The 18,818-nt window shown below is 43.1% G+C and overlaps 1 protein-coding gene across 1 annotated transcript; it reads left to right on the forward strand.

Annotated features, from left to right (window-relative positions):
* The first annotated feature begins 11,383 nt into the window (after nt 1-11,383).
* LOC144717011 (protein PIN-LIKES 7-like) lies at nt 11,384-15,289 on the forward strand. The gene is made up of 10 exons (XM_078592321.1): nt 11,384-11,725; nt 12,006-12,085; nt 12,151-12,275; nt 12,360-12,481; nt 12,568-12,738; nt 12,822-12,929; nt 13,004-13,104; nt 14,575-14,627; nt 14,700-14,885; nt 15,035-15,289. The coding sequence occupies exons 1-10, from the start codon at nt 11,591-11,593 to the stop codon at nt 15,157-15,159; spliced, it is 1,206 nt and encodes a 401-aa protein (XP_078448447.1). The 5' UTR covers nt 11,384-11,590; the 3' UTR covers nt 15,160-15,289.
* The last annotated feature ends 3,529 nt before the right edge of the window (nt 15,290-18,818 follow it).

Below are 18,818 nucleotides of genomic sequence, written 5' to 3' on the forward strand. Positions count from 1 at the left end.
TATTTTTATCAGATTAAATCATGTTTTCTCCCATATCAGATATTGGTCTAATATCAAACATCAGGACCAATATCAGAGAGCAAACACTACCATTGAGTCTCCTTCCAAATTTCATAAAATTTATGATTATCATTTAAAAGATATTTTTTTCTTTTCTGAATGAAACATGAGGGAAAATTAGTTCAACATTTTATCTTTTAAGAGTGACTTCATTTTTATCTTTCAATATGGTCACCCCTACCGAAACTATGTTTTCCGTTCCAACATCATTTGCAAAGGTTAGTACATCTTGTCATAATTTAAGATAAAATATTTGGACAAAAGACATTACACTCTTGAAATAAAAGGCTTGTTGATGAGGTCGAGTTTGGGATCTTGAGATTAACAAAATCTTGTCTTAGATAATGAGATAAGGGTACATGCTAGAAATTCAAATGAGATTCTAGGATTATTGAAAACTTTTAGTGTCATGCTTTCTCTCTATCTCTCTGTCCCTCTCCCTATCTATGTTTAGAATTACCTATACATCCATCTTTCTATCTGTGTATACTTCCATCCATGTTTCTTTCTCATAGACTTTCTCAAAATGTTTCTCTCCATTCAATCAGTAGAGGATTAATGATGTCAAATGGATTGAATGGTCAAATGGATAAACAATCTATAAAATAAATTTCTCTCACCATTTAGATAAATTAAATTTAAGACACACCCAATGCCCTGTTGGATCTTCATGAGAATAAAACTTTTATCAGGTGAGTTTTTTTAATGGTTTATCAACATTTTGAATTTAATGAGTAATTAATCATTCTTGATGCAGGTTATTAGAGTAGTTAAAAGAATACTATTATTTGATTTTATAAATAATAATATTTTATTAATATAAACTTGGTTTAAAAATATTATTGCTTTGGGTTTTGAACCCAAGACTTCTCAAGAGTTTGTTTTAAAGAAGAGGGCCTTTAACCATTCCTCCTACTTTACTTTTTTGATATAAAAGAAACAATACCTTTTTCGGCCCATTAGGGTAAAGGTACTATAAAAGCACCTTTTTTGGAAAACGTGCTCACTTTTTTGGGCGCCCACTCTCTCTCCAAATTTTGTGCTCACCTTGGGATGTGAGATCAGTTCTTGCTAGAGGGCTTCAAGCTTCAAGAAATTGGGGCTTTGTTGGTGGATTGATTCAACATTCACTCTTTGGGATCTGCATTCATAAAGACTGGTGAGATCGTTTCATAATAACTACTATTGATATTTTCAAATCCTCATTCCTGAGATATTGGTTCATTGATTCAATTCTGATAATCTTGTTGTGAATATAATAATAGTTTCAATCTGTGATCTGCATCTTGAATCGAAGTTCTGATATAAGTAGTTCAGATTATTCGTCACTCATTTTAAATTTTCTTGATTCTTCAATCTGAAATTCAAAATTGAATATTCCAATCTGAGTTTACTAATATGAAATCTGAAAATGACAATTCCAATTCGATTCTTGATTCTTTAATCTGTAATTCAGAATTGGGTATTTGAATTTGTTTTTGGGATTACTAATCTGAAATTCTAAATTGACTTTTCTATTTTTGATCCCTGAAACCACATAGATGAAAGTTGACATTGATTTTCCTAATTTGATTCTAAAATTATTGATTCAATTATTTGAAGACTGAGCTGATTATCCAGATTTAAATCATCGCTTATCTACTCTGAAATGCATTCTTGTTAAATCGACTTCGTGATAATCAATCTATTGTTAATCATTCATCTTATCCATATCATATTTGCTTAACTTCATCAAGTAAGTGCATTCATATAATTTGATCATAACACATAATTTGATTCGACATTAACTGTTAGTTGAAGTTTATCATTTCATTGCAATTCAATTAATCTGATTGTGACCATACTCTTCAACTGATTCTATTTGTATTTTTTAATTCATTTCGATCAGAAATTTGATTGAAAAATTGAACATATTTGTTTTGGTCATTGATTTGATAATACTTCATCTCATCTGGTGTGCCTAAGTTTTGACTTGATCACATTGTGGAGACAATTTAATCAATCTGTAAAATTGACTTTATTTTGACTTTATCAATTACTTTTTACCATTCATAATTGATTGAATATGATTAAGACAATTGAAGTGAATCTAGATTGTTATTAGACTTTATTTGATCACACTGAGCTTATTAGCTTTGACTTGAATTATTGAACTGAATTTGAATTTCCAACAGGTTTCATTCTACGATTCTGTTTTGATTTAAATTGATTATTAAGATTCCGTATTTGATCCATATTACATTAGATAATATCAACATGTACTTGATTGGAAGTGACTTATCACTCTGAAGTTGATAGTGTAGTGTCTTTTGATCCATTTAGTTAGGAAATATATTTGGACTGAAATTGGAAAATCTAAGAAGCCAGTGTGTTGACGAAGGGTCAACTAGGGAAGATTGGGCTTTGTTCTATTGCAGGTAGGTGGTCACGGAGGCTGAGAAGATTAGCTTGGGTCAGGAAAAGGAGGGTGGACGTTAGGAGCTCCGTGGTGCTGTGGAGGAGACATCTCTAGTTTCCTTATTCTTGACTTAAGTGTAATTGTAAGGCGAGAGTGACGCTCACCCCGCATATAGTGAATTACGGTTTTTTATAGGACTTTCACTGGGCTTTTGAGCCTGTGACTGTCCTGAGATCTAGACAATCTCCCGCGGCTGCATTAAGGGCACTTTTGTGTCCCAAAGCACAAAAATACTGTGTTAAGGCGAGAAGAGTGCTTGAGAGACAATATTAAACAAGGAATAATGAAAGGACAATTAGATCATATAAATACAGAAGTAGACTAATTCACCCCCCTCTTAGTCAACATGCCCAGGTCTAGATCAATCCATCAATAGGTACATTCAAATTTATATAAATATTATAATTTTTGGGATGGAGAATGGATGATGGTTACAAGTACATGGGTGGGACAAAATGGACGTCTGTTCAAAGGATTCATTGCTTTCTCGACCATCATTCATCACCATTACATCAATAGTCTCATTCAACCATCCATTAGTGCTGAAAAATGGAACACATGACACAATTTGGACGTCAAAATTACTCATATTTTAGAGAAAACATAAATATTTTGTATTTATCCCAGTCTATCACCCATGCTAAAGTTCTGAAATGGAAGCTTTGTTCATTGAAAGATCTGAAAATTATAGGGACTAATGAATATCACATTCATGATTGATGTCAGACGTCGTCAAGACGTCATCCGGTCGACACCGAGGGTAGCGGCTCGGTATCGAATCAGGATCTCAATCAGACGACGACGGGCAGCGTTGTCCGAGAATGCTGATGGGCAGGTATAAATGATGACGATGATGCGTGAAAGCCCTACTTTGGTACGTGCGTGCGCCGAAATGCGGTGTTGCCCTTCCTGAGAATGACGGGATCGATTTTGGTGAGGTCAAACGGACCTCTCGAACCTTGCTCGAGAGGATCGAGGGCGAGTACGTCGCCGAACGGGGGATACCCCGTTGATATGCTCACACGCGTCGGGAGAACCCGACTCGTACCGGGCAGGTAGACTCTCGTATAAATTCGTCGTTTTCTCAACCTGTCCCACTCACCTATATCTAACCCGAGCACGGAGGAGACAAATCGAAAGTATCTGAAGAAAGTAAGAGACGTAAGGAAAGGCAAGGAAAGGAGTACCTTCGTCGCGTCCAGCGACAGTAACTTCAGTCAATAATCTTCGGAGAATCAGCAAGCTCGATGGCGATGGCGGGGACTGATGCGGGAGCGGAGGGTGGCGACGGTGCGGGCTGAACCGGGAGGGTGACGGCGTACTGGGCGCAGAATGGGCTCCGGCGCAGCGCAGGGCGGCGAGGCACGCAGGTGGCCGCAGCGCGTGGCGGACGTTGTGCGCGAGTGAACACAGCGGGCTGACGGGCGCGGCTCGCTGGCGGGCGTCACGTGCGGCAGCACAGGGAGTGGGGGAGCACGTTGCGCAGCGGCTTGGCACGTGAGCACGGCGCGCTGGCGGGCGCGGGCGCGGGCGGACGCAGCGTGCGGCCGCGTGGCGCGGGGAGAGGCGCTGGGCAGTGAGGCTCTGCGCCGCGATGAGGGTAGTACTGGGCGACGACGTCGAGCAGACGAGTGGGTCGTGGGGTGGCAGACCGGCGGGGCGAGGATGGCCGGCGGCGGCGACTGTCGGGCTGCGGCGAGGCAGACCGAGCGAGGTGAGATCGATCGACAGCGGTGGGCGTGATTGCTGCGGCGAGTCCGACCAAATTCGGCGACGGGAACAGGCATAAGGACGGCGGCATGACCGTCTGAACGGCGTGGTCAGCCGACGGTGGCGAGCAGACGGCGGCGACAGCAAGGGAGTCAGACGAGCTGCGGTCGATGGAGGTGGAGCAGGCGACAAAGCTTCTTCCTCTTCCTCCTTCTTCCTTCTCCTTCTCCTTCTTCCTTCTTCTTCTTTCTTCTTCTTCTTCCTCCTCTCACAGTCGTGACTCTTGGAATTCCAACGTTATAACTTTCAATGAAAATCAAGAGTAAGTCTGGGGGGGCGCCCACCCCTCCTTATATAGGAAGGATGAAAATGGGCCCCCTTAAACAACAAAGGGAAAAGAAGAAAAGGAAAGAAAATAAGAGGGCTTGTAAGGCCCATTAAGGTAGGTGGGAGGGGAAGATATCCTCATATGGGTTCTTCCCCTCGCTACAACGACAAACGATAAAGACGAAAAGCGATGACGGGAAAATAAGAAACCAGTAAATGATCTGAAGGTGGCGTGTCATCATGCCGTATATCTGAATCCGGGGTTGCGCGTCGATGCTGCTGCTCGTCGTGTCGGCTGGACACGTGTCAGTGGCGGGCTCGATGACGGTGCTGGCTCCTCGCGTAACGACCCTGCGGTGTCAGACGGTGTCGCGCCATCAATGATGCTTGACTATAGCATTCTATTTTGACACACTAAAATATTCTTTTTTGATTTTATCCCTCTATTCCATTCTTATTACATCATCCATCATAATACATTGTACCTCTAGCATTTTCTATCGCCATTGATTCATCATATTAGATAGATGACTGATGACTACTGACAAAAATGGCTTTTTCATTTTTCATTCGCCCACCAGTGTACAGGATCACAGATAGGGAATAAATGGGTGATGATATGTCATCCATTCTCCAATTTTAAAAAATGTCACCTTTTTATTATATTGATCACTTAATTAATCATATCACCCTTTTATTTGGGTTTCTCTTTCCTCTCTCCCTATGTATCTCCCCTTCACACACACACACTCTCGCTCTCTCTCTCTTTACTTCTCTCATGGTTTCTAAGTGGGACAACTGGCTTCCTTTTATTCACAAATCACAAGATGGTTTGGTGGTTTCCCACTAAAACTGACATCCCATCATTAGAAAATTCTTGGGAGAAAAAGAGCCAGAAATGAGATGTTCAGGATGCCATAGAAGTGCCATAGCCTACCAAAAAAATTATAGAATTATTCTATTATCACTTTATTTTTGGATTTGCATGTTTTACCATCCAAAGGTTCAGTATGAACCCTTTCTTTGAGAACTCACCGTCGGATTTTGAATAAACTTGAGCTCGTCTTATTTACTCATGAGAGTCCTTGAAGTGTCATAACCATTATATAAATGCCATTTTTGTTGCGCCCTAGTTTGCTTGGTCAGTTCTATAAGTAGCATCACTGCCTTCTATTTGATTGATACCCCACACATACCCCTTTAGATAGTCCAGTACCCACAACATCCTTGTCATATGCTTGATGTGCCTATCATTCCTCTAATGCTCTTTGTGCCTTCCACAATTTGTGGCACGTGCCATGCCAGCATGTACGCCCTCCCATCATACCACACTATGAGCCTCACCTTGGTGCATGCTTCCACATGACCTCTCTCTTGGACAACACGACATGACCTTGCTGCACTCTACCTGCACGCTAATGGGTACCTTACATGCCAAAACAAATCTTACAAGAAATCCCTGTGTGCATTATCAAAGTCAAAGTTTTGGGAAATTTGATTTTGGAGCTTCAATCAATGTGGATACAAAATTGATTCTGCATGAAAAGAATTCTGAAAAGCAAGAACATAGAAAAAAACAAAACATCACCTTTACATGAATTGAATTTACAATTTTTTGGTTCCTCCCATGAGTATTTTCAAGCTGTTAAAATGTCCAGCATATATATATCCATGTGATCTTCAAAGTGCTGGGTCTTCTCTTCTTTCATGAACTCTAATCCTAGAAATCTGATTTCCTCTCCATCCAGTCACCACTAGAAGTAATACTCATGGAAGAGGAATAAAAGAAAGAGGGGGTCACGGAAACTGATCACATATGTATCAAATGAGAGAGCCTCCTCTTTTTATACTGTCAGATAATTTTTTGGAAAATGCATTAGAAACAATTAATGAAAGCCCAAGAACTTTTAGTACATCAACCAATGTCCAAATACCTTGTTCGTGTGACCCCTTAGGCCCATGTATCAGTCTAGTTTATTACTTAAATGGCTTGATAACCTTTATTGGGATAACCTTATTATTTAACTATGTCTCATAAGCATCGATCTAACCCAATTGATTTGTTAATTTTCTGGCCCGTGGGATACCAAACTAGACCTCGTATCCTATAAGAGATAAATGAGTACGTCAACTCTCTCATGGAACCTTTACCATCATTGGTTATTTTGTATGTTTAATCCCTCATACACGCTAGACTCCCAAATGACTTAACGTGTAGTTAATCATCAAACCCTAATGAGCCATTCTAGTTAGTACTAATGAGCAACAAAATCATCAGAGAACACCTTCTTCGATATTTCCACAATCATGGCCAGAGATTTAACTACATGATCATCCTATAGTAGATCTCCTCTAATGTTGAGGGTGGATAATCCCATCTTGACAACACAATAAGCTTCATAGACTTGTTACTGCATCCCTAATATGACAGATTAGAAATTTCTGATTAGAAACTCGTAGGTCATATTAAAAATACAACAATTAGATAAATCAAACTAATTGATGATAGTATAATATCATTCGAGGATTTATACAGATAATTTCAATAAACTCTTTTCCCAAAGAGCGCTCACTATCTTTCCCTTATATCTCCACACTAATGGGTGGGTGATTGGTTGTCTTCATCATATGAGTGGGACTAGATACCTAAGATCTACATGTAACAAAATGCACCAATTTTCAGTGGCAATGTTGTTTAAATTAAACCACCCCAAATTAAAACTATATATTTGGGTGCCGTGAAAAAAATAATAAAATCATTATATTTATTACAATGTTTAGATATTTTTGTTTTGAGGAATTAGAAATTCCAATTTATTCCATATTTTTATGTTTAGAATGTTTGACTTCTGCAACTGAGTTTTTCTACGACATGTGAAAGCAATATGTCTGATGGATAATTACTAGAGAATCGTGAACATAAGGATTCCATGCAATAGAAGACTTATAACAGAATCATAACGACATCGTTAAAAGCAGGAAATTAATTACTTGAGCACAGATCACATCCATGATTTCTTGGACCCTAGGGCAAGACGAGTCAACCTGCTCATGTATACAGCCTCTAGACGTATCCACACGATCCTCATCATGTTGAATTCTCCCCCTTCACCTTGGCAAGCTGCGCTCAACCTCCATCACTGTCGCTATGTCGTCTCAATCGCATAAAATGGGGATGATGGATGGGGAATTTGTATAAAATGGAATTTGTCAAGGATTATGAAAGACAATAATATAACTCCACGAAGAAAAAAGATGAACCTAAGAAAATCTGGGGCGTAAATACTAACATCAAGCTATTAGACTTTGGTGAATTCAGTTTAGCTAGGGCGGAAATAAATTCAACCATGTAAAATGTGTACACTATCTTCAAATTTCAAATAATAATTGTTTTCATTTTTCTAATAATTTATGAATCAGTACTTATTGAGTGATATTTAAATAATTTATGAAAACTGATGAAACATTTATTTCATACATTGTACTGGGAAGACATCATGTCCTCTTACGATAATATTTTGGGTATTTTATAATTTACATGAGATGTCGAAGCTATTTTTTTACTTAATATATATACTATTCAAGGATATTTATAAACTGAAAAATAAACTTCTTGGTGATGTCAACCATTTTGAATTTATTGATGTAGACAAGCATAAAAATTATGCCTATGAGTATATACATTATCTAAAATCTGAAAAACTTCTAATAGTCTATTTCCTCCTAAAACAAAAATAGGAATGTCGACTCAAAAGTTGAGAATCATATTAATCTACGAGATGTTTGAAAATTATCCTCATGCAGGATTGGCCAACCAAATTTGCTTAATTTTTTTCCTTATAGATGCTATGTTAACATATAACACAATTAAATAAACCATTTAAATATTCTTGGTGAACGATAATGAGCCTTATAACTCTAAATTGTCCTCACCTCCAAGTGGTTATTTGAATTATGCTTTAATTTTCAGAATTTATTATTATTGTTACAATTTAATGCCTGGTATGAACACCTGTAATTTATCAAAAAATAATTCCCTAACCGATAGTGCTAATATTTAAGGAAATCAAAGTCATAGAGAATCAGGAAGAAAGAGTAGGAGAAAAATAAAGATATCAAAGCCCTTGAGATTCATATTTGTATTGTATAGTTATTGTGCACAAAATATTTTTTGTACTTTGAGTGTCATGTGACACATATCAAACATGAAAGAAGCGAAGGAAATCATTCATGTCAATATAAAAAATAAAATATCAAGTAAACATCACAACTGCTATTTATTGACATTAAACAATATTGAGTTATTCATAAAAGTTATACATTAGAATATAAAATGTGATCTCAACATCATTAAACATGCATTTATCACTATGATATAATAAATAAATATTTCAAAAAATCACACATTATCTAGGATAACTCATGTATTAAGTAATTAAAAATCGAGAATATTATAATTTCAAGTCACTATTCAAAATATTAAAATGATCCATATATTTTATTTATGTTAGTACAATTTCTGTCCTATGTGATTTGAATAAAGTTTCTCATTCTAAGTAGTATCTCATATTATTATTTATTTTATTCAGTGTACTATTTTTATTATTCAATTATTTGGTTTAGGTTTTGGTAAGAATATATATTTTTTCATTTTTTTCATTTGCTTGATACCTATATTGTTCCAAATGCCAGGTTAATATGTTTAGTTAATACATATATCATTATCAGCATCTCCTATGCATATAATGCAGTTCATACCATATAAAATATGAATACGTTTAAAAATTTTTGATTTATTCACATTCATAACCACCTCAGTACTGAAATGTTAAAGTGATACAAATGACCAATTAAGTTTGTGAAAGGTATTTCCAACATAGGGGCCATTTATGTTATACATCGATTTTTGTGGGAAATGGATCTGCTGGTTCACTGATCCATGGGGGTTTTAGGGTCTCTATACCAATGGGACAATCTATTTACGCAACATAATTGGTAAAATGAGGGCTCTCTGCAGTTGCTATTCTCATCCCTTAAGCCCTTTTAGTTCTTAAAGCAAAATTGTTCAAGTGACCTGTGTTTGCTTCTGGGATAAGTAAATAATTAAGGATGTACCTCCTAAAGTAACGAAACACTAATAATTAGTGGGCACCATTATTTTTTGACATTTATTTTTTGCAAGCTCAATATGGTTACTACATTAAAATGGAGGGTCGTCTTCATTCAGGATATCTATTAAATACTTGAATACTTCTTGTTTTATCCTAATTTGATGTTAATTGGTTATTATGTTAGTTAAAATATATGTCGATGTGACCTGTTTGATTCAGCCTTGGCAACGGACTATATACAGAACATCAGGATAGTCAAGAACCATGTATTGAGTGGAATTGTTTATATTCAACTTAGTCTCTCATTAACTACACGACTCAGCATATATTTATAAACTCTATTCTGATTATACATGTTTCGGCCCAAATGGCAAAATATTTGTAGCTCATCTTTTTTTGCATGACTTCCATAAGCATGTTACGATGTGCTTGGGCGTCTGAAAATGCTTTCACGTCCATCTTTAAAATACTGGGAAAACCTGTTCTGTTTTCGTTGTTATAATAAGATCAGAGGAGGCCTCGTAAAATACCATCGGCTATGTAGTCTAGTAAGTTGATACTCAAGCAAATCTTCCCTGCCCCAATCAATTCGTCGTCTTCTGGTTATTTTGTTCGTGCCTTAATCCGTTTATCGTATGTTGAGACCAATAAAATAAATCAATTCTCTACAAAGGGAATGATTTCCTCTTTGGCACTTGTTCACAATCTTTCCATCACCTCATAACTGTTCATTTTTTTATTTAATATCAAGTGGAGCTGCGATCTCCAGTTACGTGGGGATATTTTATACGCTGTCGACCCCAGTCTAAGATTCTCCAGAAAATAGTTCCATTGGCTTGCTGACACCTAGACAAGCACACGCTCGTTCTCTTTTGGGTTTGAAGCATTTACGACGTCCAGTATTGTCATCTCTCTCTCTCTCCCCCCCCTCTCTCTCTCTCTCTCTCCCCTCCTCCCCCTCTCTCTCTCTCTCTCCCTCTCTCTCTCCCCCCTCTCCCCCGCTCCCCTCCCTCTCTCCCTCCCTCTCTCTCTCTCTCTCTCTCTCTCTCTCTCCCCCCCTCTCTCTCTCTCTCTCTCTCTCTCTCTCTCTCTCTCTCCCTCCCTCTCTCCCTCCCTTTCTCTCTCTCTCTCTCTCCCTCTCTCTCCCTCCCTCCCCCTCTCTCTCTCTCCCCCCGCTCTCTCTCCCTCTCCCTCTCTCTCTCTCTGCTTGTCTCTGTCGTTGTCGATCTGTCTGTCTGTCTCTCTGTACGTCTCTCGCTCTCCCTGTTTCTTTCTTTCTCTCTCTATATATATATCTATCTCTATATCTTTATATTTGTATATCTGTCTATGTATCTATCTCTTCTCGATTTTATGGACGGAGACTGGAGAAAGTACTGGGAAGTGGAGGTAAGTGCCATCCTCTATGAGCTATCGAGTGTTTTGACTGGTCTTAGATTAGATGGATAGACTTCTCGAGGAGCCAGCGGATCTAAACTAGTCCGGACGCAGTGTTGGACCCGTCAACGGAAACAAGTTAGACAAACGAATTTCTCTCTCGATACTCCTACATGTAGACTGGTTTTCTCGATTCAGGAGAGAAGCTGGTTTTAAGGACACAGTAAATATCAGCGAATAAATACAAAGAGATATTTATTTCTGCTGATAGAGAGAGAAACAAATGTGCTACCCCGCTCCATACTCGATAGATACCCCGGTAAGAGAGCCGGCGCCCATCGTTCACTCTTTATCGCTCTCTCACTCCCCCCCCTCTCTCTATAAATCTATCGAACATCTGTCAGTTCTTTCAAGATCTTTCCTGGAAGGTCAGAACTCGGCCGACACTACTAAGTCTGATCGGCATCGTTACAAGGGGTTGTCATATTTCTTTTCAATTCAATTGTCTCATCAACCAGAGCTTCCTGTCAAGCCGCAAGAAGATATTATGGGGTTCTGGAATTTGTTGGTGGTGGCCAGCGAGCCAGTCGTTCAGGTCATGCTTATCGGCTTCGTCGGCGCCTTTCTCGCCGCCGGCTCTCGCGCCATCCTCTGCGCCGACGCCATTAAACACATCAACAAGGTTTACCCTGACTCGTCCTTGTTGAGAATAAGCCAGAAAAAGAGAAATTATAGAGAATGGACAAAAGAAAGAGGATGAAACTACCACAAACCCTTTCACTACAATTGAGAGAAGTGCTTCTTACAAGTGATTATACACTTAGAGATCGAAATTCCAATGCTTGAATTATGTGCTTTGATTAAGCCTGATAACTAACACTCTCTACCCGTAACGCAGAAGTTGGAGAATATGTAATGGAGATGATGAAGATGATGACTTTGTCTGTGTTGACTCGTTGCAGGTGGTCTACATGGTGTTCACGCCGGCACTCATGTTCGCATGCCTGGCCAATACCATTACGCTGGGCGACATCATATCCTGGTAAGACTCCCATTATTGTGTATTCAAGAGAAGAAACAAACCAAAGCGCGGTCTTCTCTGGGCAGGTGGTTCATGCCGGTGAACATTGGGTTAACCTTCGTCGTCGGCGGCGCTCTTGGCTGGATCGTGGTGAAGATCCTGCGACCTGAGCCTCACCTCCGTGGTCTCATCATAGCCATCTGTTCCGCCGGTACCTCCATAGCTTCATTCTCCTCCGTCTGATTTGGAGATTTTTGAAGAAGCTCACGCTTCGTTTTTCCTCTTTATGGGACAGCGAATCTCGGGGTTCTGATGGTGGTCGTCGCCCCCGCGGTCTGCTACGAGAAACCAAGCCCCTTCGGAGAGACGTCTTTGTGCCACTCCCGAGCCCTTTCCTATTCCACCTTCTCCATGGCGGTAAACTCATAGAACAGATGTAGCAGCTCCGCAATCTTCGTGGGTAGAACCGATATAATGAGATGATCTTCTTCTCAAATTTGCAGATCGGGAACATGTACATCTGGACGCATACATATAGCCTCATGAAGAACTCGGGGAAGATCCACAGGGAAATGGTGGAGGACGGTGATCTCAAGGATGATGGCCAAGAAAAGAGAAACGACCTGGAGGCGCCATTTTTGTATCCATCGACGAACTCCGCCGCCATTGATAGCGTATGATCTTTATCGTTGTCAAGGAGGACAGAATCTTGCTCAAGAAAGTGACCATTCAAATTAATCGGCCTGTTCGTCCGCAGTCACAGGAAGTCACTAAAGACGACACGCCTCTGAATTTCTTCGAGAGGGCGAAGGAATCGGCCGTGCAGGTTGCAGAGGAACTCGTGTCGCCGCCTACTGCTGGAGCGGTATGGTCCTCCGATGTTTCTCTCTTTTCACCCTCTCGTATGTCTCTTCCAAATGCTGATTCCGAATGCGGCAGATAATGGGCTTCGTCTTCGGCGCCACACCATGGCTTAAATCTCTGATCATCGGGCCAGCTGCTCCCCTCCAATCCGTCTACGAAGCCATTGATTTAATGGGGTTGGTTCTCTCTCTCTCTCTCTCTCTCTCTCTCTCTCTCTCTCTCTCTCTCTCTCTCTCTCTCTCTCTCTCCCTCTCTCTCTCTCTCCCCTCTCTCTCTCTCTCTCTCTCTCTCTCTCTCTCCCTTACTCTCTCTCCCCTCTCTCTCTCTCTCTCTCTCTCTCTCTCTCTCCCTTACACTATCTCCCCTGTCTCCCTTTGTCTCTCTCTCTCTCTCCCTTACACTATCTCCCCTGTCTCTCTTTGTCTCTCTCTCTCTCTCTCTCCCTTACACTCTCTCCCCTGTCTCTCTTTGTCTCTCTCTCTCTCTCGTTCTTTCACTCTCTCCCCTGTCTCTCTTTGTCTCTCTCTCTCTCTCTCCCCCTCAAACTCTCTCCCCTGTCTCTCTCTCTCTCTCTCTCTCTCCCTTACACTATCTCCCCTGTCTCTCTTTGTCTCTCTCTCTCTCTCCCTTACACTATCTCCCCTGTCTCTCTTTGTCTCTCTCTCTCTCTCTCTCCCTTACACTCTCTCCCCTGTCGCCCTTTGTCTCTCTCTCTCTCTCTCCCTTACACTATCTCCCCTGTCTCTCTTTGTCTCTCTCTCTCTCTATTCATTCTCCTCACGCACACAATCACACACACTGTTTCTCTATCTTCCTCTCCCTCTCTTTCTATGCCTCTTCCTCTCACACACACCCTCTCTCTCCCTCTCTCTGCCTCTCCTTCTATGCCTCTTCCTCTCACACACACCCTCTCTCTCTCCCTCTCTACCTCTCTCTCTCTCTGCCTCTCCTTCTATGCCTCTTCCTCTCACACACACCCTCTCGCTCTCCCTCTCTACCTCTCTCTCTCTCTCTTCCTCTCCTTCTATGCCTCTTCCTCTCACACACACACTTCCTCTCTCTCTATGCCTCTTCCTCTCTCATACACACACTCTCTCTACCTCTATCTATATGACTCTTCCACACACACACACTCCCTCTCTCTCTATGCCTCTTCCTCACTCACACTCTCTCTCTCTGCCTCTCTCTATGTCTCTTCCTCAAGCTCTCTTTCTCTCGGTTTCTCTCTCTATACCCCTTCCACACACTCTCTGTTTCCCCTTTCTCTTTCTCAAAACCCCCTGGGCTCGAATTTTAAAGGAATTCCAGCCAAGATGATGGATCCAGCCGCTCTCTCTCTCTTTCTCTTCCTCAATCTCTCTCCCTCTCTCTCTATAAGTATGTGTCTCTTTGTCACTTTTTCTCTCTCTTTATCAATGTATCTCTCTCTCACTTTCTCTCTATAGATATATCTCTCCGTCACTCACACTCTCTATCTATCTATCTCTCTCTCTCTCTCGCACTCTTTTCCTCTTCCTCTCTCTCTCTCTCTTGCGCTGTCTTTCTCTCTCTTCCTCTCCTCCTCCCTCCCATTTCTCTCGCTCTGTTTCTCTCTCTCTCTCTTCAGAATGAGTTCTCTTTCTCTCTCATCGTAGAGTATGACACAGGAACGCGACCATCCCGTCCCTGACTCTCATCCTAGGGGGGAATCTCTCCAAGGGTAAGGAAAATCCAACTGAGCCGAATTTTGATCCATGAAAACTGTAATCATGAAAGTACCCATCTCCGACAGCCATCGGCAAGTCGAAGCTGAATTCGTCGACGATTATCGCCGTGATGATTGTCAAGCTAATACTCCTTCCGGCGGCGGGGCTCGCTGTCACAGAAGTAGCCTTCCGGCTTGGTTTGCTCCCCCAAGACCCTCTCTTTCGCTACACCTTGCTTCTCCAGTACACCGTCCCCTCCGCCATGGCCATCGGTACCCTCTCTCTCCCTCTCCTTCCCTCTCTCTCTCCATCTGTATCTCTCTCTCTCTCTATCTATCTATCTATCTATCTATCTATCTATCTATATATATATATATATATCTCACCCAGCAGATGTCATGATAAGAGACGCTTCTCGCAGGAACAATGGCGGAGCTCTTCCACGTGGCGAGGGAGGAATGCTCTATTCTCTTACTCTGGAACTACTTGCTCGCCGCGCTTGCGCTCACCCTCTGGACCACCTTCTACCTCTGGTTTCTTTCATGAGAGCTCGCCGGGAACTCGAACTTAGTACGTTAGTAGCTCCCAAAATGGCAAAATGGTTTCTTTCATGAGCCATGGCCAATTTTTCTTCGTATCTCCCAAAATGCAAGTAAAGAAATAATATTTATAGTGAGATGTACGCGATAGAATTGTAGGTTCAGACGTGGAAAATAGAGATAGGGAGGTAGGGAAGGTCTGGTCCGGGTTCAGTTCGCACGTCCAACCGGACCAAATACCGAACCTAAGAAAAATAAATAATATTATTAAAATTTGGTATTATTATAATATTATAAATCAAGAGAGAGAATTGCCTCTCCCTCCTGATCCCTCTTCGTCAGCCACGGTCTAGCTCTCACACTCTTCTCTCTCGCTCTCTTCCTCTCTCTAACTCTTTCTCTCTCGCTATCTCCCCCATCCTGCCTCTTTCTTCTCGCTCTCTCTCTCTCTCTTGTTGTCTCTTGCTCTCTCTCTCTCGTTCTCTCTTTTTTTCTCTCTCTCTCTCTCTCGTTGTATCTTGCTCTCTCTCTCTCGTTCTCTCTTGCCCTCTCTCTCTCGTTCTCTCTTGCTCTCTCTCTCTCTCTCTCTCTCTCTCTCTCGTTCTCTCTTGCTCTCTCTCTCCGATTCTTTCTCTCCCTCCCTCCTTTCTCTCTCTCATTCGCTGTCCCCCTCCCTCCCTCCTTTCTCTCTCTCTCATTCGCTGTCCCCCTCCCTCCTCCTTTCTCTCTCTCATTCGCTCTCTCTCTCTCTCTCTCACTCACTCACTCACTCGTTTTCTCCCTCCCTCCTCCTTTCTCTCTCTCTTTCGCTCTCTCTCTCTCTCTCTCTCACTCACTCACTCACTCACTCACTCACTCGTTTTCTCCCTCCCTCCCTCTCTCTCGCTCGTTTTCTCCCGCCCTTCTTCTTTTCCTGTCATTCGCTGTCTCCATGTGTCTCTCTCTCTCACTCGTTCTCTCCCTCCCTCCCCCCCTCTTTCTCTCTCTTATTCGCTGTCTCCATGTGTCTCTCTCTCTCACTCGTTCTCTCCCTCCCTCCCTCCCTCTTTCTCTCTCTTATTCGCTGTCTCCCTCCCTCTCCACCTCTTCCTCTCTCACTCTCTTTCCCTCCCTATTTATGCCTCTCTCTTCCTTTCTCTCTCTGTGTTCCTATATCTCGGTCTCTCCCTCCATCAACATCTCTTTTTGACAGAAACTCGCCGGAAAAACGACGCCGCCGGCGAGATCACCACCGTGACAGAAGAAGGAGCACCTTCGTTGTAAACTCAGAAAAAAAAACTGTATTCAAAAAGAACCTATTACATCTCTTAAATAGGAAAACAACAGCGTAAGGAAAAACAACTAACTATCCCACGATCGGCCAGTGATGCGCGGCGTGGAGAAACTCCCGCATCACCGCACAACGTGCCCAAGGTGCAGTTAAGTGGCCACGAACCCACGTGCAAGGCTCACGTTGACAATCTCCTCCTGAGCTTTGCTGTGCTCACCCTGGACGAGGCCAATCATGGCGCGAAACTCATGGAACTTGCCTCTTCCTAGTGGCTTTGTCAAAATGTCACTTAACTGTTCTTCACTCCTGATGAAATCCATGCTGATCTGTCCCATCTCTGCCGATTCCCGGACAAGATGATACTTTACTTCAATGTGTCTGCTACGTCCATGGAGGACCGGATTCTTGATCAGTGCAATGGCAGACGTGTTGTCCACCCTCAACGTTGGTACGCTTGGGGTTGAGCCCTGCATTTCTGCTAGCATCCGGGCAAGCCACAAACCTTGGCAGACGGCATTGGCAGCCGCAATGTACTCTGCCTCACAACTAGACTGAGCCACCACTTTCTGCTTCATCGATTGCCAAGTAATTGGGTTGCTGGCCGAGAAGAAAATGACTCCAGTTGTGCTCTTTCGAGGATCAACATCACCAGCGAAGTCACTATCGCTGAACCCTGTCAGCTAGACCTCCTCCTTCTTTCTTTCAAACCTAAGACCCCAGCTCTTGGTTCCAGCTACATAGCGGAGAATTTACTTCACATCTGCCAGGTGATCCTTTCGTGGCTCCTCCAGAAAATGACTAACATATCCAACAGCGAAAGCAAGATCTGGACGAGCATTGACCAGATACCTGAGACTCCCCACGATGCTTCTGTACATTGTTGCATCAACCAGCGGTTCCTTGCTTCTCTTGCTCAGCTTCAAACTTGTAGCCATTGGTATTTGACAAGGATTACACCCTGTCATGCCGCTCCTCTCCAGAATCTTGGCGGCGTAGGCTCTTTGGCTGATGGAGATACCCCCCGCGCTTTGCTTCACTTCAATGCCGAGGTAGTAGCGAAGTAGGCCGAGGTCGCTCATCCGGAATGCATCAGCCATCTCCTTCTTGAAATGCCTGGTGTCGTTGCAATTTGCGCCGGTGATGACTAGGTCGTCGACATACACCCCCACCACCAACTGCGCATTCCCTTTCCGCTTGGTGTAGATGGCGTGCTCCAAGGCCCTTGGCTCTTTATGCAAGCCGTAGAGCGCCTTCTTCAGCTTGAACACCTTTTGTTCGTTGCCGGTGACAATAAAACCGGCAGGCTGCTCCACGTACACCTCCTCCTGGAGATCTCCATTCAAGAATGCTGACTTCACGTCCATGTGATGCACCTCCCACCCCTCGTGTGCCGCGAGAGCAATGAGAAGGTGCACCGTGTCCAGCCGTGCCACAAGTGCAAACACCTCGTCGTAGTCGATCCCCTGGCGCTGCGCGTAGCCCTTCACCACCAGGCGCACTTTGTACTTCACCACGGCTCCACTTTCATCCCGCTTCACCTTGTACACCCACTTCAACCCAATCGCTCGGCAACCGTGCGGGAGGTCGACCAGGGACCAGGTGCGGTTCTCCTCGATCGACGCCATCTCCTCCTCCATAGCCTTCTTCCAGCTTGGGTGGCGCTCTGCTTCAGCAAAGGAAACCGGTTCATCAGAACTTACAGCGTGCAGCTCCTCTGCAATTAACGCCCGTGATGCGAGCTCACACGGCGAGGCAAGCCCGATGATGTCGTTGATGTTGGGAAGCGGAGTGGTGCATCATCATCGTGATCAGCATCCAGGTTGTCGACGCGGACGCTGGGTGGAGTGGCGAACTCCACCTCCTCTCCTCCATCTCTGATCGGTGTTGCTTCCCCTCTAGAGTGCCCGGACGGTGGAGACGTTTGCTCAGATCCCGGTGCATCATTCTCCGCAAGCATTTGATTCCCGATGGTATACTCCACCATGAAACCGTTGCCCTCATCGCCTTGTTCTTTGCCGCTGCACCAGTTCCATTGGGCATTTTTGTCGAAGACCACGTCCCGTGTCTCATGGACACGCTTCGTGGTGGGATCATAAACACGATAGGCTTTTGATCCACGCTCGTAGCTGATGAAGATCATCTTGCGGTCGCGGTCCTCAAGCTTCTTGAGATGTGGTGTCGTGTTCCGGACGTAGGCGATGCAACCGAACACCCTCAGATGGTGCACCGCCGGCTTCTTCCCGTGCCACGCCTCGAACGGCGTCATACCATCCACGCTCTTCGTCGGGCACCGGTTCAGGATGTATACAGCAGTTGCTACTGCCTCACCCCACAGCCAGCCCGGCAGCCCCTTCGCCTTGAGCATGCTCCTTGCGGCTGCTACCATCGTACCATTT

This window comes from Wolffia australiana, chromosome 2 (genome assembly GCF_029677425.1).
Source record: "Wolffia australiana isolate 7733 chromosome 2, ASM2967742v1".
Lineage (NCBI taxonomy): Eukaryota > Viridiplantae > Streptophyta > Magnoliopsida > Alismatales > Araceae > Wolffia > Wolffia australiana.